General features: G+C 42.5%; 1 protein-coding gene across 1 annotated transcript in view; it reads left to right on the top strand.

Moving 5' to 3' along the window:
* Positions 1–26,662, top strand: part of tbkbp1 (TBK1 binding protein 1) — a 72,034-nt gene that overhangs the window by 19,165 nt on the left and 26,207 nt on the right. Inside the window, exons 2-5 of the mRNA XM_064921888.1 lie at positions 9,374–9,617; positions 18,250–18,375; positions 21,416–21,520; positions 23,930–24,074. Of these exons, the coding sequence (XP_064777960.1) occupies positions 9,390–9,617; positions 18,250–18,375; positions 21,416–21,520; positions 23,930–24,074 (604 nt within the window). The 5' untranslated portion in view covers positions 9,374–9,389. The remainder of the gene's footprint in view (positions 1–9,373; positions 9,618–18,249; positions 18,376–21,415; positions 21,521–23,929; positions 24,075–26,662) is intronic.

The following is a 26,662-nucleotide window of genomic DNA, read 5'->3' as shown; positions in this document are numbered from 1 at the left end:
GTGGCCATATGATTAATTGTTCAGCAGTCTAATGGCTTGGGGGTAGAAGCTGTTAAGGAGCCTTTTGGTCCAAGACTTGGTGCTCCGGTACCGCTTGCCGTGCAGTAGCAGAGAAAACAGTCTATGACTTGGGTGACTGGAGTCTCTGACAATTTTATGGGCTTTCCTCTGACAATGCCTATTACAGTATATAGGTCCTGGATGGCAGGAAGCTCGGCCCCAGTGATGTACTGGGCCATACGCACTACCTTCTGTAACGCCTTACGGTCAGATGCCGAGCAGTTGCCATACTAGATGGGGATGCAACCGGTCAGTATGCTCTCGATGGTGCAGCTGTAAAACATTTTGAGGATCTGGGTACCCATGCCAAATCTTTTCAGCACAATGTTTTTGTTAGGTGTTAAGCCTGTGCTAAAATATGCTTAAAAGAATTAAAAGACAAAAAAGTTATTGTGATTGTGTTGATTTGTGTTTGGGAAATAAAGATAAACATGGTTTTAAAAAGGTTGTGGTAATATTTCATTCAGTATAGACATTTGTTGATTGGCTTACCCCATACCCAGGGAAAGTTGTGCCGAGATGTTTACATGAACTTTGACTATTTCAAGTGTCATGACGTTGCCCTCTTTGAGTACAGCGAGCACCATCCCCCGCTCTCTGCTTCTACAACTAGACTGCAGTGGTCAGAGGTCGTAAATTCCCGAGGAGACCTCATGGACACACAGTTATAGAGAGTAGTTTTTCATGGAGACAAAGGAAATCCTTCCACCTCGAAAATTTCATGTTCCAGAGAAAGTGTAAAAGATCGGTGAAGAATCCAGCTACGAACTGGTCCGTTTGGCACAACTTGGGAAGCTCAAGAGAGACGGTGTGGCCACATTACCATAACACTGTTTATATAATAGCCTCAGATAGGAGGTTTACATCTAATTGTTGTGAGGATTGAGTGAGGATGATACTGTTTGTATAATTGTGTAATATGATTGTGGACTGTTTAATGAAGAAAAATACAATTCCCTTTTGATTCAAACTAAATCAGAGGACCGCCCCTGAGCCCAGTGAGGGTCAGACATCCTGGGACAGCCCTCTTCTGCCATTCCGAATAAAACCCAACTTTGAGAAATAATCGTCAGACCAAGCTAACCTCAATTACGAGATGGCTAAAGGTTGTAGAATCTTTTAACCATACCACGTGGTTAAACTCTTAGACTATTGTTACCGACAGAATAAGAATAAGTCTTTGATACCAATTACTAGTCTGCAGCTAGGAATTCGGTATCATTGAACGCGAAGAACGACAACCGCCGAAACATCCATTCTATAACGAATGTCACTTTGAACTATCCCCTCTAACCAAGACAGAGAGAGAGGGAGAGAGACCGACAATTCTACAAAATAAAGACTTTTCACCAGCGATCAAGACGACACACTGAGCGTAAATATATATATTGATTGCAATTGTTCCCAAATGAGTGAGCGTTCATGTGTAAAGGATTAGCATTTTAATTGTTATAATTAACTCTATAGTGACTTCTTGGTAAAACCCCCACTCCCCTTTTGTCAAACAAGCCGCCATGCCGGGTCAGCCCACTAGGGCACATTCTATCATTTCATGTAACCATATTTACTGTTTGTTTATGCATTTCTGTGAATTACTTAGTTAGTAATAAATAAATGATTTAAGACAGTTGATGTATGGATGACTCATAGTGAAGACTGGGTTTGTGCAAATAACCAACAATTTACGACGTTTGGAATGAGACTAACGTGAGGTAAAATAAATAAATCATTATCAGAAGACTATTGATCACATAAGAAAATATCTGTAAAGTTATATTGGGAAATTATAACTTTGTAATCTGAATACTTTCCTTGGTGCCACAACTTCCTAGTTAATTACAGTTACATGATTATTCAGTTTAATTGAATAACTAATTACAGAGAATCTTTGATAAAAATGAAGTCTTTGGTTTAATGATAGTAAAGACACGACACAAGGGATACACAACATCCTGAAATATATGTAGATATCTTTGTTAGAAAGAATATTATATTTCCCTTGACGGAGTGACGCTGAATGTAAAAAAAAATGGCTCAACTTACTCCACTCTCCCCTATGCGGGATTTACTGAATACCTTACTATTTTACATACACAAATCAGATCTGATCTCAAGAAGAATCGATATCTAACCCCACATAGCAGGCACACCACACAAGACAAAAGGCTGGTGGCAACAGCAGACACTGATTATGCAATATTATGCATGTTATATTATGCATGCTGACATCATCTGATATCATTATGCATGCTAATATCATCTATCATCTATCATCATCCGGGGGTATATGTGGCGGTAGTACAACCATACAAGGTGGTAGAAGGTGCCCATTTGCTCTCGGGAGAGTGCTGCGGCACTCTGTCTCTGTGTGTGCCGGTGCAATGTGTGCCATCTCAGCCCCAGGTAATGTATGACTTCCTGTAGCAATCGCTCTAATGAAGCGGGCAGGGAGGGGGAGGCAGCTAGAGCCCAGTAGGTCTGAGAGATATAGAGTACTGAGAGAGAGAGGTGAGCGGTGACAGAGCGAGAGAGAGAGAGAGTGACAACGAGAGAGACGATATTTTGTGGAGGGAAGCTAGTTAGCTGCGTAGGCAGAGGCCAGAGAAAAGCCAGTGATAAATGCCCTGTCTCTCCAAATCAAAGTTTATTGGTCGGGTACACAGATTTGTAGATGTTATCGCAGGTGCAGCGAATTGCTTGTGTTTCTATCTCTGACAGTGCAGTAATCCCTATTAAGCCTTGAGACGTTTGAGACATGGATTGTGTATGTGTGCCATTCAGAGGGTGAATGGGCAAGACACAATATTGAAGTGCCTTTGAACAGGGTAAGGTAGTAGGTGCCAGGTGCAATGGTTTGTGTCAAGAAGTGCAACTCTGCTGGGTATTTCACGCTCAACAGTTTTGCGTGTGTATCAAGAATGGTCCACCACCCAAAGGACATCCAGCCCACTTTACAAAACTATGGGAAGCATTGGAGTCAACATGGGCCAGCATCCCTGTAGAACGCTTTCGACACCTTGTATAGTCCATGCACACGATGCATTGAGGTTGTTCTGAGGGCAAACAAATTCCCATTTCTTCCATGGACTGCATAATCACCAAACATGTCATCCATTGAGCATGTTTGGGATGCTCTGGATCGACATGTATGACAACGTATTCCAGTTCCCGCCAATATCCAGCAACTTCACACAGCAATTGAAGAGGAGTGGGACAACATTCCACAGGCCACACTCTACAGTCTGATCAACTCTATGCGAAGGAGATGTGTCGCGCTGCATGAGGCAAATGCTGGTCACACCAGATACTGACTGGTTTTCTGATCGACGCCCCTCCCTTTTTTTAAAAGGTGTCTGTGACCAACAGATGCATATCTATATTCCAAGTCATGTGAAAGCCATAGATTTCGGGCCTAATTAAGTTATTTAAATGGATTGATTTTCTTATATCAACTGTTAACTCAGTAAAATCTTTGAAATTGTTGCATGTTGCATTTATATTTTTGTTCAATGTACACTGGGAACACTAAAATAACATCCTAGATCTGAATGAATGAAATATTCTTATTAAATACTTTTTTCTTTACATAGTTGAATGTGCGGACAACAAAATCACACAAAAGTTATCAATGGAAATCAAATTTATCAACCCATGGAGGTCTGGATTTGGAGTCACACTCAAAATTAAAGTGGAAAACCACACTAAGGCTGATCCAACTTTGATGTAATGTCCTTAAAACAAGTCCAAATGAGGCTCAGTGTGTGTGTGTGGCCTCCACGTGCCTGTATGACCTCCCGACAACGCCTGGGCATGCTCCTGATGAGGTGGCGGATGGTCTCCTGAGGGATCTCCTCCCAGACCTGGACTAAAGCATCCGCCAACTCCTGGACAGTCTGCGGTGCAACGTGGTGTTGGTGGATGGAGCGAGACATGATGTCCCAGATGTGGTCAATTGGATTCAGGTCTGGGGAACGGGCGGGCCAGTCCATAGCATCAATGCCTTCCTCTTGCAGGAACTGCTGACACACTCCAGCCACGTGAGGTCTAGCATTGTCTTGCATTAGGAGGAACCCAGGGCCAACCGCACCAGCATATGGTCTCACAAGGGGTCTGAGGATCTCATCTCGGTACCTAATGGCAGTCAGGCTACCTCTGGCGAGCACATGGAGGGCTGTGCAGGCCCCCCAAAGAAATGACACCCCACACCATGACTGACCCATCGCCAAACCGGTCATGCTGGAGGATGTTGCAGGCAGCAGAATGTTCTCCATGGCATCTCTAGACTTTGTCACGTCTGTCGGTGTGAACCTGCTTTCATCGGTGAAGAGCACAGGGCGCCAGTGGCGAATTTGCCAATCTTGGTGTTCTCTGGCAAATGCCAAACATCCTGCACGGTGTTGGGCTGTAAGCACAACCCCCACCTGTGGACGTCGGGCCCTCATACCACCCTCATGGAGTCTGTTTCTGACCGTTTGAGCAGACACATGCACATTTGTGGCCTGCTGGAGGTCATTTTGCAGGGCTCTGAGAGTGCTCCTCCTGCTCCTCCTTGCACAAAGGCGGAGGTAGCGGTCCTGCTGCTGGGTTGTTGCCCTCCTACGGCCTCCTCCACGTCTCCTGATGTACTGGCCTGTCTCCTGGTAGCGCCTCCATGCTCTGGACACTACGCTGAAAGACACAGCAAACCTTCTTGCCACAGCTTGCATTGATGTGCCATCCTGGATGAGCTGCACTACCTGAGCCACTTGTGTGGGTTGTAGACTCCATCTCATGCTACCACTAGGGTGAAAACACCGCCAGCATTCAAAAGTGACCAAAACATCAGCCAGGAGGCATAGGAACTGAGAAGTGGTCTGTGGTCACCATCTGCGGAACCACTCCTTTATTGGGGGTGTCTTGCTAATTGCCTATATTTCTACCTGTTGTCTATTCCATTTGCACAACAGCATGTGAAAGTTATTGTCAATCAGTGTTGCTTCCTAAGTGGACAGTTTGATTTCACAGAAGTGTGATTGACTTGGAGTTACATTGTGTTGTTTAAGTGTTCCTTTATTTTTTTTAGCAGTGTATATACAGTGTCTTCAGAAAGTATTCACACCCCAGTACTTTTTCCATATGTTGTTGTGTTACAGCCTGCATTTAAAATAGATTACATTGAGATATTGTGTCACTGATCTACACACATACCCCATAATGTCAAAGTGGAATTTTGTTTGTAGAAAATAAGTATTCAGCCCCTTAAATAAGTTCAGGAGTAAAAATGTGCTTAACAAAACACATAATATTCCTTGACTAACATTCTAATTCTGTGTTCAATAATGACTACCCCATCTCTGTAACGGTTTTCATGCAGTGAAAAAGAGTCGGACCAAAATGCAGCGTGTAGATTGCGATCCATGTTTAATGAACAAAACGTAACACGAATCTAAATACAAACACTACAAAACAAAGAATGTAACGAAAACCGAAACAGCCTATACTAGTGTAAACTAACACAGATACAGGAACAAGGACACTAAGGACAATCACCCACGAAACACACAAAGAATATGGCTGCCTAAATATGGTTCCCAATCAGAGACAACGATAAAACCTGCCTCTGATTGAGAACCACTTCAGACAGCCATAGACTTAACAAGAACACCCCACTAAGCTACAAACCCAATACCAACACACCACATACAAAAACCCCATGCCACACCCTGGCCTGACCAAATAAATGAAGATAAACACAAAATACCTCGACCAGGGCGTGACAATCTCTGTACCCCATACAATTATCTACTAGGTCACTCAATCGAGCAGTGAATTTCAAGCACAGATTCATCCACAAAGGTCAGGGAGGTTTTTCAATGCCTCGCAAAGAATGGCACCGATTAGTATATCTGTAAAAATGTAAAAAATATTACATTGAATATCCCTTTGAGCATGGTGAAGTTATTAATTAGGCTTTGGAGGGTGCATCATTACACACAGTCACTACAAAGATACAGGCGTCCTTCCAAACTCAGTTGCCAGAGAGGAAGTAAATAGATCAGGGATTTCACCATGAGGCCATTTTAAAACAGTTACAAAGTTGAATGTTTGTGATATGAGCAAACTGAGGATGGATCAACAACATTGTAGTTACTCCACAATATTAACCTAAATGACAGAGTGAAAAGAAGGAAGCCTGTACCGAATAAAATGATTCCAAAACATGCATCCTGTTTGAAGTTAGGCACTAAAGTAAAACTGGAGAAAGTGTGGCAAAGAAATTGACTTTTTGTCCTGAATACAAAGCGTTATGTTTGGGGCAAATCCAACACAACACTGAGTACCACTCTTCATATTTTCAAGCATGGTGCTGGCTGCATCATGTTATGTGAATGCTTGTAATCGGCCAGGATTACAGATTTTTTTTACATTAAAAAAAATGGAATACTATAAGCACATGCTTATAACACAGCTATGAGAACAGGCAAAATACTAGAGGAAAACCTGGTTCAGTCTGCTTTCCAACAGACACTGGGAGACAAGTTCACCTTTCAGCAGGAAAATAACGTAAAACACAAGGCCAAATATACACTGGAATCGAGCAAAACACAAGGAATCGAGCAGTAAGCAGATATGATTAAAATAGCTGAGTAGGCAATGCCGGACTCACGAATCAAGCAGCACTGGAACTTTTTACACACCTTTGTTATAAGCCAAATTAACTACAATATCCACGGACAGTTATAGTATTGTTGTCAAGTATATACCACAAAGACTTGATTTCAGAAAAGGTGTCCTACCACCATTTCAAAATACATTTCAATTGGATCTTGCATTGGGCAGGTCCACACTTTTCTGCTGTTTGTTAAAGTAGTTGGATCACCCTCCCTGTAGGCCTATGTGACTCTCTTGTGCAGTGAACCGCCTCATAAATAGAGGTTACTGATATCATCGGGGGTGCACTTCATCTTCCATGACAACTAACCCCCCAAAGTCATGGTGGAATGCGAGGAGAATGAGGTCAGGTTACTGTGAATTAGCATGGTTGGTCAGTTAGCATGGCTAGCTAGCATGCTCAGAGCACAAGGCTAGCCTAGAGTGTTAGCATAGGATATCTAGGGAAAATACTGTGGTGAGGCGGCTTGTGAACTCGTCAGTCGCCACTGACGTCTATGCTTCTCACTGCCCTTTCACTCACTGAATATTTTACAGTGTCAGTGCCAGAAGAGTCTGGAAGTTCCCATTAGAGTCTGTTTATAGACATGCAAGGAGCGGCATTAGCCTTCCTTGCATTTTAGCAACGTCTTCGTCAGGATGCTGAAAGCATGGAGTGATGATTTGAGAGCAGCCAAAAGCTCCAGTTATGAATATTACTGTAGTATGAGTACCTTTGTTCAATTAGATGAGACTGGACCAGGTGTTACACAGAAATTATGCAGAGAGCTCTTTGGCCATGCACACCAGTGGTGGATTTGGCATCGGAAAAAAAGGATGCAACTGGACGCACACCACACATATCTACATGCACTATATATGCAAATGTATGTGGACACCGCTTCAAATTTGTGGAATTCAGCTACATACAGTGCCTTGCGAAAGTATTCGGCCCCCTTGAACTTTGCGACCTTTTGCCACATTTCAGGCTTCAAACATAAAGATATAAAACTGTATTTTTTTGTGAAGAATCAACAACAAGTGGGACACAATCATGAAGTGGAACGACATTTATTGGATATTTCAAACTTTTTTAACAAATCAAAAACTGAAAAATTGGGCTTGCAAAATTATTCAGCCCCTTTACTTTCAGTGCAGCAAACTCTCTCCAGAAGTTCAGTGAGGATCTCTGAATGATCCAATGTTGACCTAAATGACTAATGATGATAAATACAATCCACCTGTGTGTAATCAATTCTCCGTATAAATGCACCTGCACTGTGATAGTCTCAGAGGTCCATTAAAAGCGCAGAGAGCATCATGAAGAACAAGGAACACACCAGGCAGGTCCAAGATACTGTTGTGAAGAAGTTTAAAGCCGGATTTGGATACAAAAAGATTTCCCAAGCTTTAAACATCCCAAGGAGCACTGTGCAAGCGATAATATTGAAATGGAAGGAGTTTCAGACCACTGCAAATCTACCAAGACATGGCCGTCCGTTAAAATTGATGGGAAGATGGATGGAGCCAAATACAGGACCATTCTGGAAGAAAACCTGATGGAGTCTGCAAAAGACCTGAGACTGGGACGGAGATTTGTCTTCCAACAAGACAATGATCCAAAACATAAAGCAAAATCTACAATGGAATGGTTCAAAAATAAACATATCCAGGTGTTAGAATGGCCAAGTCAAAGTCCAGACCTGAATCCAATCGAGAATCTGTGGAAAGAACTGAAAACTGCTGTTCACAAATGCTCTCCATCCAACCTCACTGAGCTCAAGCTGTTTTGCAAGGAGGAATGGGAAAAAAATTCAGTCTCTCGATGTGCAAAACTGATAGAGACATACCCCAAGCGACTTACAGCTGTAATCGCAGCAAAAGGTGGCGCTACAAAGTATTAACTTAAGGGGGCTGAATAATTTTGCACGCCCAATTTTTCAGTTTTTGATTTGTTAAAAAAGTTTGAAATATCCAATAAATGTCGTTCCACTTCATGATTGTGTCCCAATTGTTGTTGATTCTTCACAAAAAAATACAGTTTTATATCTTTATGTTTGAAGCCTGAAATGTGGCAAAAGGTCGCAAAGTTCAAGGGGGCCGAATACTTTCGCAAGGCACTGTACCTGTTGCTGACAGGTGTATAAAATCGAGCACACCCCCAAGTCATAACACTCCTGAACAGGTAATCAAATGGCTACCCGGACTATTTGCGTTGTGTGCCACCCCCCAACCCCTCTTTTACGCTGCTGCTACTCTGTTTATCATATATGCCTTGTCACTTTAACAATACCTACATGTACATACTACCTCAATAAGCCTGACTAACAGGTGTCTGTATATAACCTTGCTACTCTTTTTTTCAAATGTCTTTTTACTGTTGTTTTATTTATTTACTCACACACACACACACACACACACACACACACACACACACACACCTTTTTTCCCCGCACCATTGGTTAGAGCCTGTAAGTAAGCATTCCACTGTAAGGTTTGCACCTGTTGTATTCGGCGCACGTGACAAATAAACTTTGATTTGATTTGTTATAGCAGCAAAGGGGAGACCAACACCATTTTAATGCCCATGATTTTGGAACGACATGTTTGATGAGCAGGTGTCCACATACTTTTGGTCATGTAGTGTATCTATCTTCTAATCATCTCTCTCTCCCTCTGGTAGGTTGAGGCTCTGAGCAATGGAGTCTCTATTCGGCGGTGAGCTTAGGCTGTTGGGAGGTGGCGAGGGCTTAAAAGAGGACGGCTGTGGCGACGTGGGCTGGTCCTCCTCACCCCTCCCTGAAGACATGTACTCCGCCTCCCACTTCACACTCATCACCGCCTACCAGGACATCAAGACACGGCTGGCGGGCCTGGAGAGAGAGAACAGTGGCATTAAGAGGAAGCTCAAGATCTATGAGATCAAGGTAGGCCTCAGAGCTGATAGGTTGACAGATGAGCTTTTCCTGATCCTGACCATGTGACATGACCAGGAAATAGTCTAAGCTCCAGTTAGGGGTCTGAGATGTTTCTGGGAAAGACAAACTCCTTGGCCCAAGCAAGTCTCTTCTTATTATTGGTGTCTTTTAGTAGTGGTTTCTTTGCACCAATTCGACCACGAAGGCCTGATTCATGCAGTCACCTCTGAACATGTTGAGATGTGTCTGTTACCTGAACTCTGTGAAGCATTTATTTGGGCTGCAATCTGAGGTGCAGTTAACTCTTAATGAATTTATCCTGTGCAGCAGAATTAACTCTAGGTCTTCCTTACCTGTGGCAGACCTCATGAGAGGCAGTTTTATCATAGAGCTTGATGGTTTTTGCGAATGCACTTGAAGAAACTTTCAAAGTTCTTGACATTTTCCATATTGACTGACATTCATGTCTTAAAGTAAAGATGGACAGTCGTTTCTCTTTGCTTATGTGAGCTGTTCTTGCCATAATATGGGCTTGATCTTTTAATAGTGCTATCCTCTGTTTACCACCCCTACCTTGTCACAACACAACTGATTGGATGAAATGCATTAAGAATGAAAGAAATTCCACACCTGTTAATTGAAATGGCTTCCAGGTGACTACCTCATGAAGCTGGTTGAGAGAATGCCAAGAGTGTGCAAAGCTGTCATCAAGGCAAATGGTGGCTACTTTTAAGAATCTCAAATACAAAGTATGTGTCTAAGCTTTTGACTGGTACTGTATATATTGTTACTGTGTAAATTGTTCAGTAGTCATTGAGCATAGTTTGAATGGTTTGTTCTACTTTTAAGGTTGAGAGTTTGATCCCCGGCCGAGTCATACCTGTCTAGGGGGTGTACTTGCACATCAAGCTGCCTCACGCTACAGAAGAAAAGAGGCTGCTGCTCCTATGAGCTGTTCCAGCTCGCAGACGCCAAGTCTCGTGCAAGGCTACTTACTGACGAATCCAGCTTCCATATGCCCTGTGTTGATGACTACCACTGTTGCATGTTGCATGTGAGGGACGAGGTCTCAGTATCCCATCTGTGGTGGTATTGTGCTGAGTAAGTGATGTGTCACCCCCGCTCTCTACATGCATGGAGTAGCAGGAGAAGTAGTGTAGAGGAACACAGCTGGTGCAGCAGATGAACAGTCTGAGCTGTCCCACCTGGCAGGGTGGACTCTAATGTGACCCTGTGGGACAACGCTGCAGGTGGGATGAAAGAGAGGAGAGAAAGCGGACAGGATGGAGAGAGAGGGGTGGAGGGAAGAGAGAGAGATGGGTGAAGAGCAAGGTACAGAGAGAAGGGCAAGAGAGAGAGAAATAAAGAGAAGAGAGTGAGTGGGAGGGTGGTGAAGAGAGTGCCCTCGGGGCTTGAGATTGCTATTTTTGTCTCTGTCCTGCCCCCCCAGATGTATGTACCCTCAGTAACAGACTGTCCATTAGGAAAGCAGCTGGCACTCAGGGCTTTTGGCCTCCATAAGGTTGCAGTGCGGTTGAATGCCTATAAAGTCTTTATTAAAATAACAGTTTGTTCAGTTTTAATCACCCCAAAAAAGAATGCGTTGATTTGGTTAGTACTGAATTATTCTCTTGTGATAGATGAAATAGAATAGCAAGATTTGGTTCTGCGTGCCGAGATTCCTACTAAATACGATGTGCTGTGCCTGTTTAAATACATTACGTAGCTAGTCTGTGCTTTTTATTTTTTGATAATGCGATTGGCCTTTCCAAAATTGCACAAATGTGAGGAATTAGTTGGTCTGAATCTGAGTTGCAGATATGAAAATGTAAAAAAAAAAATCTCCAATGTTAAGGATGTGAACCACAACTGTCATCCTCGTCATAAATTGACTCATTTACTTGTGTAATGGAGCATACAGTGCAACATTAAATATAAGCATAATACACGCAATCGAGTCACAACTTCTCGGGCCTGACTCTTTTCTCTGTACAGTGCCTTGCGAAAGTATTCGGCCCCCTTGAACTTTGCGACCTTTTGCCACATTTCAGGCTTCAAACATAAAGATATAAAACTGTTTATTTTTGAACCATTCCATTGTAGATTTTGCTTTATGTTTTGGATCATTGTCTTGTTGGAAGACAAATCTCCGTCCCAGTCTCAGGTCTTTTGCAGACTCCATCAGGTTTTCTTCCAGAATGGTCCTGTATTTGGCTCCATCCATCTTCCCATCAATTTTAACAATCTTCCTTGTCCCTGCTGAAGAAAAGCAGGCCCAAACCATGATGCTGCCACCACCATGTTTGACAGTGGGGATGGTGTGTTCAAGGTGATGAGCTGTGTTGCTTTTACGCCAAACATAACGTTTTGCATTGTTGCCAAAAAGTTAAATTTTGGTTTCATCTGACCAGAGCACCTTCTTCCACATGTTTGGTGTGTCTCCCAGGTGGCTTGTGGCAAACTTTAAACAACACTTTTTTATGGATATCTTTAAGAAACGGCTTTCTTCTTGCCACTCTTCCATAAAGGCCAGATTTGTGCAATATACGACTGATTGTTGTCCTATGGACAGAGTCTCCCACCTCAGCTGTAGATCTCTGCAGTTCATCCAGAGTGATCATGGGCCTCTTGGCTGCATCTCTGATCAGTCTTCTCCTTGTATGAGCTGAAAGTTTAGAGGGACGGCCAGGTCTTGGTAGACTTGCAGTGGTCTGATACTCCTTCCATTTCAATATTATCGCTTGCACAGTGCTCCTTGGGATGTTTAAAGCTTGGGAAATCTTTTTGTATCCAAATCCGGCTTTAAACTTCTTCACAACAGTATCTCGGACCTGCCTGGTGTGTTCCTTGTTCTTCATGATGCTCTCTGCGCTTTTAACGGACCTCTGAAACTATCACAGTGCAGGTGCATTTATACGGAGACTTGATTACACACAGGTGGATTGTATTTATCATCATTAGGCATTTAGGTCAACATTGGATCATTCAGAGATCCTCACTGAACTTCTGGAGAGTTTGCTGCACTGAAAGTAAAGGGGCTGAATAATTTTGCACGCCCAATTTTTCAGTTTTTGATTTGTTAAAAAAGTTTGAAATATCCAATAAATGTCGTTCCACTTCATGATTGTGTCCCACTTGTTGTTGATTCTTCACAAAAAAATACAGTTTTATATCTTTATGTTTGAAGCCTGAAATGTGGCAAAAGGTCGCAAAGTTCAAGGGGGCCAAATACTTTCGCAAGGCACTGTATATCAATGATGTCGCTGATTCTTTGATCCACCTCTATGCAGACGACACCATTCTGTATACCTCTGGCCCTTTTTTCCAAATGAGCTTCAACGTCATACAACACTCCTTCCGTGGCCTGCAACTGCTCTTAAATCCTAGTAAAACCAAATGCATGCTCTTCACACAATTGCTGCTTGCACCTGCCAGCCAGACTAGCATCACTACTCTGGACGGTTCTGACTTAGAATATGTGGACAACTATAAATACCTAGGTGTCTGGCTAGACTATAAACTCTCCTTCCAGACTCACATTAAGCATCTCCAATCCAAAATGAAATCTAGAATCGGATTCCTATTTCACAACAAAGCCTACTTCACTCGTGCTGCCAAACATACCCTCGTAAAACTGACTATCCTACCGATCCTCGACTTCGGCAATGTAATTTACAAAATAGCCTACAACACTCTACTCAGCAAATTGCATGCAGTCTATCACTGTGCCATTCGATTTGTCACCAAAGCTCCATATACTATCCACCACTGCGACCTGTATGCTCTCGATGGCTGGTCCTCGCTACATATTTGTCGCCAAACCCACTGGCTCTAGGTCATCCCCATATTGTTTTTATTGATTTTTTTGCTCTTTTGCACACCATTTCTACTTGCACAAGTCTTTGCTAGGTAAAGCTCCGCCTTATCTCAGCTCACTGGTGACCATAGCAACACCCACCCATACTGTAGCACGCGCTCCAGCAGGTATATTTAACTGGTCACCCCCAAAGCCTGGAACAAAGTGCAAAAATCACTGAAGTTGGAGACTTATATCTCCCTCACTAACTTTAAGCGTCAGCAGTCAGAGCAGTTTACCGATCACTGCAGCTGTACACAGCCCATCTGTAAATAGCCCATCCAACTACCTACCTCATCCCCATATTGTTTTTATTGACTTTTTTTTGCTCTTTTGCACACCAGTGTTTCTACTTGCACATCATCATCTGCACATCTATCACTCCAGTGTAAATTGCTAAATTGTAATTACTTCGCCCCTATTGGAGTATTTATTGTCTTACCTCCTTACTTCATTTTCACACACTGTATACAGATTTTTCTATTGTGTTATTGACTGTACGTTTGTTTATCCCATGTGTGACTCTGTGTTGTTGTTTTTGTCTCACTGCTTTGCTTTATCTTGGCCAGGTCGCAGTTGTGAATGAGAACTTGTTCTCAACTGGCCTACCTGGTTAAATAAAGGTGAAATAAAAAACATTTTTTTAAAACAAGGCCGACATCAATGTGAAAGTAACCGGAGTAAAAGAAACAGCTGACCGTGAACTAGGCCAGATAAATCCTACACATGATTAGAAATAAAAGGCATACATCCAGGGGCGCAACTTTGGTTTTAGAAGTGTGTGTGGGGGGGCTCGGGGGCGTCCGCATGGTCCTAAAGCACACCGTTGCCTCGTTTTGTATCACATTCTTATTATAGAACTGGGGGGGGGGGACAAAAATGCACCCCTGCTTACATCAAAGACTTACTTAAGTCTACAATCGACAGGGGCCCATGATGACAAACTCAACCAAAGAGTGACAAAAATCACGAAATACAAAAGGAACATCTACACATGCCCTTTTAAAGTGTGTAGCGCCTTGGTAGCCCACAGGTAGACATAGTGGAGCTCCGTGGCATGGAGCTGAATGGACAGTTTAGTGGCCAGTATAGAATTATTTTGTTTATGGGCAATTCAAATGTATTTTAGCACAGTTAGGTGTCATAACTAGCACACAGATCTTAGGAAATGGTAGGATCAATTGTAAATTGTCACTCCACATGAAAAGGTTGCCGACCCCCTGCTTTAGGCTTTATAAAGCCGCACTTGTGGAACGACACATACATTGAAGGCTATTACGAGAGTGTCATTGTCTCCTGGGCTTCCCACCAACGTTGTCTTGTGTGCTTCCCGCTCAGTTTTGCATTTGCCTGTCTGCATTATTCGCCAGGGAAGGGAAACCTTCTGCGAATATCGAAGCATTGTATCAACAAGGTAGCTCTGAGAATATTGAAACATTGTAACAACGAACTAGCCGGCTTAGAGAATATTGAAACATTTTGCATCAACAAATATTGATATTGCAACATAGTAGCCAATGAGGGGGCGGCTCACACATTTTCTTCCCCGGGCCAGCTTGTCTCTGTCTGATATTATTGTGTTGCCTATGCAGTAGTTGCACTATCTGGGTGCTTTTTTGATATTTAAAAAAAGCTCTACATCCACACTATAGCTAAATAACGTAGCAATGTTTAATTACGTTTTGCCTGCAAGATTTATTTGAAAATCTCATTTAAATTGAGTAAGATGGACAAGCAAGACTGATAGAGGGAGAGGTGGAAATTCATTATACCAGTGGCAGGTAGTCTATAGGTAGGGATTAGGGCAGCCCAGTCATTCAAGATTGACCGAAATTGGACATCTATGCATGTTCTGATGTCGGAAAGGCCTTCAAAACTTGCCACTGGGGGCAACAATGAGCACTATTACCATCAAGTAGGCTTGATGTAGACTTTTGCAAGGATGTTGTGGACGGGGGTGGTGGATGGGCGAATAGATCAGAAGGTTGTGTGTTCAATCCCAGTCGTGGACAGTGTTTTTATTTTTACATTTTTTAACCCTATCCCAAACCTTAACCCTTAATTTAACCATTCAGAATTCAGAATGAGTGACTAAACTTAACTTCGAAATGTGATGTTTGGAGACGTTTGGAGACGTTTGGAGAAATGGAACGATACAGAGCAGCAGGAGCAAATTTGACGTTTGGGGAACATGGATGAACGTCTAATTCTGCAGTGAGACTGTGAAAACCTGTTGGTTTAGAGATGCAGGCAGAGGATGATGATGGAGTAGGTCTACAGCAAAACGTTTTTTTTTAAGTTAGCCCAACTAAGTAATAATTAATGATTTGCATGATCTCAATTATCATTCTGTCACTGCATGACAATGTACATTTGTTATAGCCTACAATTGTTATTGTCTTTGAAGCCAAAATGCGCTAAAAAGCAAATACATGAATACCAATACATGAAACCAAAATTGCACTAGCCTACTGGATGAATGAATATCCTTGTTAGGTTAGATTACTCGTTGGTTTTTACTGCATTGTCGGAACTAGAAGCACAAGCATTTCGCTACACTTGCATTAACATCTGCTAACCATGTGTATGTGACAAATAAATTTGATTTGATTTGAATATCCATTATGCCTACAGCTATCCCAGCCTATATTTTAATGGTAATAAAATAGCTTTGTGTTTTGAATGGTCACTGAAAAAGAGGGTTTCCCCACCCCCCACCTCCCAATTCAGCCCCTGGCTATCAGATTACAACAAGGCTTACAAGGCCAAGTTCAAATACCGACATCAAATTCAAAGCAATCGGCGCACTGGCTGACAATGGCTGACTCACAAGATAAACTGTCACTGTCTCTGCTCTTTGCTTTCTGAAAGTGAGAGAAAAGGATGCAGGCCGGCAGCTGCTCTCCAAGCAATGCTGCGCATGGTCCTAAAGCCAGTCAGTAAATATGCTAAACAGCCAGCCAATACGTAAAACAGCCATTGCATTTTAATCGGGATTGGACTGATTTTTAGCCGACTTTACATTTGTTGTCTTGAGCTAGGGTATGGTGACTGCCTTAAACTGCCATACCCTAATGACTCCCATGGTTTAGAGTGGCTTGTGCTTCACAGTGAGACGACTGTGTGGCCCTGGAGACTTCCTTTCAGAGCTCCAACACGCTCTGCTAATTCAGCCTGAGTAGAAAGAAGTGTTCCTCTAAATGGAAAATGTCTGTTTGTTCCTCACGTCAACATCACTGGATGATTTAATTCATTTAGGTACTCCAAAAGAGAGATGAGCTGTAAGATGGAACCATCATTTGCTTTCTGGTTATATTATATAACTTGTGTTGTCCCTGTTTGGTTTGGTTTCCCCAGATGCTCAACTCACTCATGCTGTCCCTCTATGCTCTGTATTTCTCTGTATTTCTCTAACAATGTAGGATCACCGCGTTGCAGGAGAACTTTCCTGCAGGAAATGTAAAAGACGTAGTGTATTTGAGGTTTAAAAAGGCTTCTGAAGTTTGTAATTTTCCCTTTGATTTTCCCTTACAAAAAATAGATCAACCCCTACAAAAATGTCCATTACTTATAATCCACATAATAATGCACATTTCCTGTTGCTGCAGCATTACTTTCCAGCTGTAGCAAACTGGTTCAAATTGAGATCCTACATCTGTAAAGTCTAACAAGATTTAATTATTATTTTACACAGGTACAGTACACACCTACTCATTCCAGGGTTTTTCATTATTTTACTATTTTCTACATTGTAGAATAATAGTGAAGACATCAAAACTATGAAATAACATATATGGATTCATGTAGTAACCAAAAAAGTGAAGTGTTAAACAAAATATATATTTTATATTCTTCAAATAACCACCCTTTGCCTTGATGACAGCTTTGCACACTCTTGGCATTCTCTCAACCAGCTTCATGAGGTAGTCACCTGGAATGTATTTCAATTAACAGGTGTGCCTTGTTAAAAGTTAATTTGTGAAATTTCTTTCCTTAATATGTTTGAACCAATCAGTTGTGTTGTGACAAGGTAGGGATGGTATACAGAAGATAGCCCTATTTGGTAAAATATCAAGTCAATATTATGTCAATAACAGCTCAAATAAGCAAAGAGAAACAACAGTCCATCATTACTTTAAGATATCAGTCCATTTTTAAATGTCAAGGATTTTGAAAGTTTGAAGGTGCAGTCGCAAAAAACATCAAACGCTATGATGAAACTGGCTTTTATGAGGACCGTCATAGGAGAGGAAGACCCAGAGTTACCACTGCTGCACAGGATAAGTTCATTAGAGTTTACTGCACCTCAGATTGCAGCCTGCATTTATTTAAGAAATGCTTCACAGAGTTCAAGTAACAGACACATCTCAACATCAACTGTTCAGAGGAGACTGTGTGAATCAGGCCTTCATGGTCAAATTGCTGCAAAGAAACCACTAAAGGACACCAATAATAAGAAGAGACTTGCTTGGGCCAAGAAACATGAGCAATAGACATTTTCCCTGTAGAAATCTGTCCTTTGGTCTGATGACTCCAAATTTGAGATTTTTTGGTCTTTGTGAGACGCAGAGTAGGTGAACGGATGAGCTCCGCGTATGTGGTTCCCACTGTGAAGCATGGAGGAGGAGGTGTGACTGTGTGGGGGTGCCTTGCTGGTGACACTGTCAGTGATTTATTTATAATTCAAGGCGCACTTAACCAGCATGGCTACCACAGCATAATTATCCCCCTTATTTCCCATGTATGTATGTGTACATAATGCCATGATTCACTCTCCCTTCCCAGTTCCCAATGATCAGTGAGTTTGGGGAGGACAGGAACTCCTACTGCAGCTTTGAGTCCAAGGAGAATGCCCTGCTGCAGTCAGAGAACGGCAACCTGCAACAGAGAGTCAACGCCCTCACTCATGAGGTGAGACACCTGGGGCTTAATTTAATTCCACCCACAATGCAGTATTTATGAAAGGCAGTTGCTGTCCTTTCCGTGGTCAAATCAAATCACAGGGTGATTTTGCAAACTGTGAAAACTGAGATGCTTTTGGTTTTCAGAATAAGTGCGTGGGAGCAGGCTGTAGTTTGTACACAGTGTAAACATTGCTAGAGCAGTGTTTCCTCTGGCCATAAAACAAAATAACTACTCTATTCTTCCCTGTAAAAAAAATGGTATATCACTTTGTCTCTTGCTGAGAGGGAGGAAGGAGAGGCAAGAGAGGAGAGGTGAGGTGGGAACAGTGTGGAAGGAGTGTGCAAAGCTGTGAGAGAGTAAAAGAGCGAGAGGGAGGAAGTGGTTTATAGGGAGCGAGTCAAAGCGTGCCCATGGAAGACACAAGGTCACAGCGCTTCAACACAGGCCTTTATAAAAGATTGAATGTGTCAGGCCTCAGCGAGTATGCTCCATACACAGTCAAGGCACTTTTTGCTTCCCCTGCTAACCTGAAATGGTGGCTTCCACCTAGTAAAATAGGGGCGGACTTGTCTGGTCCATTTTCAGCTTAGTGGGCCTGTCTATCTCGTTTTTTTTTTTGTTGCACAGAATTCGCATTATCTGGTTAATAATGGGGGCCTCAAAGAAAGAAATGGGCCAGTGTGTTAGAAATACCAGGGCTGATTTCTGGTCCCAGTCCACCCCTGTAGGAAGACGATGGTTGCTATCCACAAAGCTATCCACTCATCTTAGTCACGATGTTGACAGCCTGGCTCACCTTGGCCGTGATTTCAGTGTGTTACCATAGACACGCTGCTGCTGAATAATTCTCTGCTCAAGCATCCAGTAATGTCATATCTCTCTTTGTCCTAGCTCCCTTCTCTCTTTCCCTCTCTCTCTTTTTTCTGACTTTCTCTCACTCCTTCTTTCTCTCTGGACCTCTTCCTCTCTCTCTCTCTCTCTCTGTCTCCCTCGCTCTCTTTCTCTCTTCCTTTCTCGCTCTTTTCTCTCTCTCTCTATCTCATCAGATGCTTTCCCGCCCCCTCCTTTGTTTCCATCTTGATCTCTTTCATTTGTCTTCTTCCAAAGTCATCTATCCATTTGCCCACCATGTCTCCCACATACATTATCAGTAATGAGTTTCTATGACTTTGACAATCTAGTTATCAGACAGGGCCCATGTTCACAAAGAGTCTCAGAGTAGGAGTGCTGATATAGGATCAGTTTAGCCTTTTAGATATTAATGAACAAGATTCTATGGCCTATCCTACTCCGAGAGGCTTTATGAATACGGGCCTTGATCTGTGGGTGTAAAAGTAACCAAGATACTATTGTTGCAAAGTCTTTTGTCTCAATGTTGAAACTAATTGATGGAATGAGAATACATGTAAAGGCTGTCGAGACTGTCGGAGACACTGTAATCATGAATGGCTGGTGATGGCACACATCACTGACTACAGCTCAGCGTTCAACACCATAGTCCCCTCCAAGCTCATCACCAACCTCGGAACCCTGGAGACTGAACACCTCCCTCTGCAACTGGATCCTGGACTTTCTGACAGGCGCCCCCAGGTGGTGAGGGTAGGTAACAACACATCTGCCATGCTGACCCTCAACATGGGGACCCATCAGGCGTGTATGCTTAATCCCCTCCTGTACTCCCTGTTCATCCACAACTGTGTGGCCATGCACAACTCTACCATTATTAAGTTTGCTGACAACACAGTGGTAGGCCTGATCACCAATGACAATGAGACAGCCTACAGGGAGGAGGTCAGAGACCTGGCAGTGTGGTGCGAGGACAGCAACCTCTCCCTCAACGTCAGCAAGACAAAGGAGCTGAGCGTGGACTACAGGAAACAGAGGGGGGAGCTTCCACATCGACGGAGCTGTCGTGGAGCAGGTTGGAAAGATTTGGCATGGCCCCTCAGATCCTCAAAAAGTTGTACAGGTGCACCATTGAGAGCATATTGACTGGCTACATCACCGCTTGATATCGTAACCGCCTTTGATCGCAAGGTGCTACAGAGGGTGGTGGGAATGGCCCAGTACATCACTGCGGCCTACTTCCCTGCCACCCAGAACCTCTATACCAGACGGTGTCAGAGGAAGGAAAATTGTCAAAGACCCCAGCCACCCATGCCACATACAGTGGCGAACCCTCGCAAGGTTCGATCACGGCAAGCGGTACCGGAACACCAAGTCTAGGACCAAAAAGCACCTGCACAGCTTCTACCCCCAAGCCATAAAACTGCTGAACAGTTAATAAATGGTTACCCGGACTATGTCATTGACCTGTGCATAGAGTGCATAGACTGACTCTATGCACACTCACTGGACTCTACCCACACACTCACTGGACTCTACCCACACACTCACTCATACACACTACACTGACACTCCAACACACACACATGGATATTTTTTGCTACACACACCCATACACACACTTTCATGCTTCTGCTACTCTGTTTATTATCTAACCTGATTGCCTAGTCACTTTTACCCCTAAAGAAGTACTCAGCTACCTTATACCTTATACCTCGTACCGGTACTCATTGCATATCGCCTCGTTATTGTTAGTTGTTGTGTTACTATTTTATATTTGCTAATTTTCTTACTTTTTAACTCATCATTTTTGGGAAAGGGCTAAATAGTAAGCATTTCACAGTAAAGTCTACACCTGCTGAAATTCACCAAATGTGACAAATACATCATTGTTTTGTTGTTGACACTAACACGGTCTGAAGTTGTCCTGTATAAGGATCATTATGTAATATTTGTTCAGGCTTCAGACTGAGAGAAACATTTAAAAAAAACTCAAATAAACAAGTGAATCTGTTTTGTTTCTAAGAAGTTTCAACAGTGACATGAATCAAAACAGGAACTTGTGGCTAGCCCTTCAGTCATATAATTCCTCATCTCTTTCCCTTTCTCTTTCTCTCTTACTCTCTCTCTCTTCTCCCTCCCCTCTCTCCCCCTCTCACTCTACCCTCTCTCTCTCTCTCTCTCTCCCTCTCTCCCCCAGGCCCAGAAGAGGAAGGAGCGTGAGGAGCAGCTGGAGGATGTGATTCAGGCCTATGAGAAAATCCACATGGAGAAGAGCAACCTCCAGAGAGACCTGGACAAGATGGTCAGATACCTCCATCCCAAACCTTCATCTCTGCGTCCCTCCACCCTTCATCCAGCCATTTCCATCCCTGCATCCTTCCTTCCTTCCATCCATTCACTTCTTCATCACTGCATCCCTCCATCCAGCCAATCCACGATATGTCCACAAATGTCCCAAAAATGCTTTTTGAACATCCATATAATGATATTAAATATTCATATTCAAACTTTTTAGGAACGTTAATTATTTATTGAACACTTTCCCTATGTTGCAATGACGACAGGGGGTCTAGAGCCTTTGCCTAACCCCAAGCAGCTGTTCAGAGGCCCTATATCAGTAGAGGGTTTCTCATGATTAATTATGAGGACATGCTTCTACCCCAGCCTGTGTGTTCGACCTGGTTACAAGCCAGACTGAAGCCCAATAAAGCAGAGATCCCCAACAATACTTTAGAAATTATTTCCCAAAAAATGATTTAAGAAAATCGTGTCTGAAATTGAAAAGCATCACTATGCACTTTCAGCATTTTGCATGTGTTCCAAAGGATATTAGATCACGTGTGTGAAAGAGGTCGATTGTAGAAACCACCTACCCTGAAACCATTTACAGTAAATGTGAGGTCCTATAGAATTACTTTATACTGGCTAAGATTTTAACTACACTACTGTTCAAAAGTTTGGGGTCACTTAGAAATGTCCTTGTTTTTGAAAGAAAATAACTTTTTTTGTCCATTAAAATAAGATCAAATTAATCAGAAATACAGTGTAGACATTATTCATGTTGTAAATGACTATTGTAGCTGGAAACGGCTGATTTTGAATGGAATATCTACATAGGTGTAATGAGTACGATGGGAGACTGGCAGCTTCATTAAATCGTACCCGCAAAACACCAGTCTCAATGTCAACAGTGAAGAGGCGACTCCGGGATGCTGGCTTTCTAGGCAGGGTTGCAAAGAAAAAGTCATATCTCAGACTGGCCAATAAAAATAAAAGATTAATATGGGCAAAAGAACACAGACACTGGACAGAGAAACTCTGCCTAGAAGGCCAGCATCCCGGAGTCGCCTCTTCACCATTGACGTTGAGACTGGTGATTTGCGGGTACTATTTAATGAAGCTACCAGTGAGGACTTGTGAGGTGTCTGTTTCTCAAACTTAAAACTCTAATGTACTTGTCCTCTTACTCAGTTGTGCACTGGGATCTCCCACTCTTTTTATTCTGGTTAGGGCCAGTTTGCTCTGTTCTGTGAAGGGAGTAGTGCACAGCGTTGTATGAGATTCTCAGTTTCTTGGCAATTTCTCGCATGGAATAGCCTTCATTTCTCATAACAAGAATAGACTGATGAGTTTTAGAAGAAAGTTCTTTGGTTCTGGACATTGTGAGCCAGTAATCGAACCTACATATGATGCTGATGCTCCAAATACTCAACTAGTCTAAAGGCCAGTTTTTTTATTGCTTCTTTAATCAGAACTACAGTTTTTAGCTGTGCTAACATAATTGCAAAATGGTTTTCTAATGATCAATTAGTCTTTTAAATGATAAACTTGGATTAGCTAACACAATGTGCCATTGGAACACAGGGGTGATGGTTGCTGATAATGGACAAGAAATGTGCTTTTCTTTAAAAAACAAGGACATTTCTAAGTGACCCCAAACTTTTGAATGGTAGTGTATGTTATACCTGCCATTATGTATACCTGTCACGACTTCTGCTGAAGTCGTTGCCTCTCCTTGTTCGGGCGGTGCTCGGCGTTCGATGTCACCAGTCTTCTAGCCATCATTGATCCATTTTTCATTTTCCATTGGTTTTGTCTTGTCTTCCCACACACCTGTTTTCAATCCCATTCATTACCTGTTGTGTATTTAACCCTCTGTTTCCCCTCATGTCTTTGTCAGAGATTGTTTTATTGTCAGTGTAGTTTTATGTTGTATAGGTGCGCGTCGGGTCCTCGTATGTATGTATGTACGTATGTATGTACGTATGTATGTACGTATGTATGTGCGTATGTATGTACGTATGTATGTACGTATGTATGTATGTATGTATGTATGTATGTATGTATGTATGTACCTTTTAGTATTATGGAGCATGTTACGTGGACTTTATTAAAACTCCATTTTACACTCCGTTTGACTCTCCTGCGCCTGACTTCCCTGCCACCTATACACCTATGCCTGACAGAATCTCTGACAAAGACATGAGGGGAAACACGTCGAACGCCGAGCACCGCCCGAACAAGGAGAGGCAATGACTTTGGCAGAAGTCGTGACAATACCATATATCAAACTCTAACCAGGACACTAACAAGCATTTGGTCTTGCACCCAACTTTCCACTAGTCTGATTCCAAATCTGTATGTGCCTTACCCAACTTCTCCGAATATCATTGTCAAAGCCATATGTTTGTGTTTCTGTATATGATCCTAGACCAGCCTAGTGGAGAAACACGTAGAGCGAATCCTAGGTCTGGAGTCTGCTCTGAGACAGAGGGACAACTCGCTACAGAAGTTCAACACCCAGCTACACAGCAAGGACATCCAATACCTGCAGCTGCACAGCCCAGACAATCACAGTGAGTCTCTATTAAGGTGGCACAAGCCTTGAAACCCTTCTCACACACAATTGTCTGCCGACGCTTGCAGGATTGGATTATTATTTTCATTTCAATACACTTTAGTCCAGGATCTGATTTAAAATATGATTAGTCAATGTCCTCATAAAAATAAAAATTGGCAGCTTTACTGCCTCCAGAGCTGGCCAAATTCAAATGGGATGGACCCCAATCCTGTTTGTTCCAGTAGTTGGGTTTCTCTGTCTTCCTATTCCTGTTGACCGGGTGTTTTTTTTAATGAGCTGTGGTCCTCAACTAACTGGTTAAATAAAGGTTAAATACATTCCTCTAAGGACCACTCGCGCCCATCTTCTTCTTTTGGATAATGGCATTCGCAACAATTATATCACCACCTAATGTGCGGGTGTATAATGAAGATCCCCCAAAATGGAACAATCTGGGGGAAAGAATCAAATACAATCAAATATATATATATATATATATATATATAAATATATATATATATATATATATATATATATATATATATGCTCAGCAAAAAAAGTTCCTTTTTCAGGACCCTGTCTTTCAAAGATGATTTATAAAAATCCAAATAACTTCACAGATCTTCATTGTGAAGGGTTTAAAACTTCTTATGGCTGGGGGCAGTATTAAGTAGCTTGGATGAATAAGGTGCCCAGAGGTACGCAGCGTAAACTGCCTGCTACCCAGTTGCTAATATATGCATATTATTAGTACATTTGGATAGAAAACACTCTGAAGTTTCTAAAACTGTTTGAATGATGTCTGTGAGTATAACTGAACTCATATGGCAGGCAAAAACCTGAGAAAAAAATCCAACCAGGAAGTGGGAAATCTGAGGTTAGTTGTTTTTCAACTCATTCTTTATTGAAGACACAGTGGGATATTGGTCATGTTGCACTTCCTGAGGCTTCCACTAGATGTCAACAGTCTTTAGGACCTTGTTTGATGCTTCTACTATGAAGTGGGGCCGAATGAGAGGGAATGAGTCAGTGGTCTGCCAGAATGCCTTGAGCTCGTGACGCTTGTTCACGTGAAAGCGAGCTCTGTTCCATCGCAATTCTACAGACAAAGGAATTCTCCGGTTGGAACATTATTGAAGATTTATGTTAAAAACATCCTAAAGATTGATTCTATACATCGTTTGACATGTTTCTACGGACTGTAATGGAACTTTTTGACATTTCGTCTGCTCCTAGTGAACGCGCTTCGTGAGTTTGGATTTATTTACAAAACGCGCTAACAAAAGTAGCTATTTGGACATAAATTATGGACATTATCGAACAAAACAAACATTTATTGTGGAACTGGGATTCCTGGGAGTGCATTCTGATGAAGATCATTCTGTAAAGCTTTTTTGAAATCTGACACAGCGGTTGCATTAAGGAGAAGTGTGTCTAAAGTTCCATGTATAACACTTGTATTTTCATCAACATTTATTATGAGTATTTCTGTAAATTGATGTGGCTCTCTGCAAAATCTTTATCGAACAAAACATACATGTATTGTGTAACATGAAGTCCTATGAGTGTCATCTGATGAAGATCATCAAAGGCTAGTGATTAATTCTATCTCTCTTTCTGATTTTTGTGACTCCTCTCTTTGGCTTGAAAAATGGCTGTGTTTTTCTGTGACTTGGCTCTGACCTAACATAATCGTTTGTGATGCTATCGCTGTAAAGCCTATTTGAAATCAGACACTGTGGTGGGATTAACAAGAAGTGTATCATTAAAATGGTGTGAAATACTTCTATGTTTGAGGAATTTTAATTATGGGATTTCTGTTGTTATTAATTTGGTGCCCTGCTCTTTCACTGGCTGTTGTCATATCGATACGGTTAACGGGATCTCAGCCCTAAGAAGTTTAAACACTGTTTCCCATGCTTGTTCAATGAACCATGAACAATTAATGAGCATGCACCTGTGGAACGGTCGTTAAGACACTAACAGCTTACAGAAGGTAGGCAGAACAGATAGAACGGATAGCTGATCGTCCTCGCAGTGGCAGACCACATGTAACAACACCTGCACAGTATCGGTACATCCAAACTTCACACCTGCGGAACAGGTACAGGATGGCAATAACAACTGCCCAAGTTACACCAGGAACGCACAATCCCTCCATCAGTGATCAGACTGTCCGCAATAGGCTGGGAGAGGCTGGACTGAGGGCTTGTAGGCCTGTTATAAGGCAGGTCTTCACCAGAGATCACCGGCAACAACGTTGCCTATGGGCACAAACCCATAGACAATCAGTCCTGGACCAGACAGGACTGACAAAAAGTTATCTTCACTGATGAGTCGCGGTTTTGTCTCAACAGGGGTGATGGTCGGATTCACGTTTATCGTCGAAGGAATGAGCGTTACACCGAGGCCTGTACTCTGGAGCGGGATTGATTTGGAGGTGGAGGGTCCGTCATGGTCTGGGGCGGTGTGTCACAGTATCATCGGACTGAGCTTGTTGTCATTGCAGGCAATCTCAACCCTGTGCGTTACAGGGAAGACAACGTCCTCCCTCATGTGGTATCCTTCCTGCAGGCTCATCCTGACATGACCCTCCAGAATGAC

This window comes from Oncorhynchus masou, chromosome 18 (assembly GCF_036934945.1).
Source record: "Oncorhynchus masou masou isolate Uvic2021 chromosome 18, UVic_Omas_1.1, whole genome shotgun sequence".
NCBI classification, from domain to species: Eukaryota; Metazoa; Chordata; class Actinopteri; order Salmoniformes; family Salmonidae; genus Oncorhynchus; species Oncorhynchus masou.
The sequence above is the reverse complement of the archived record's forward strand: the minus strand, read 5'-3'. Positions and strand labels throughout refer to the sequence as shown.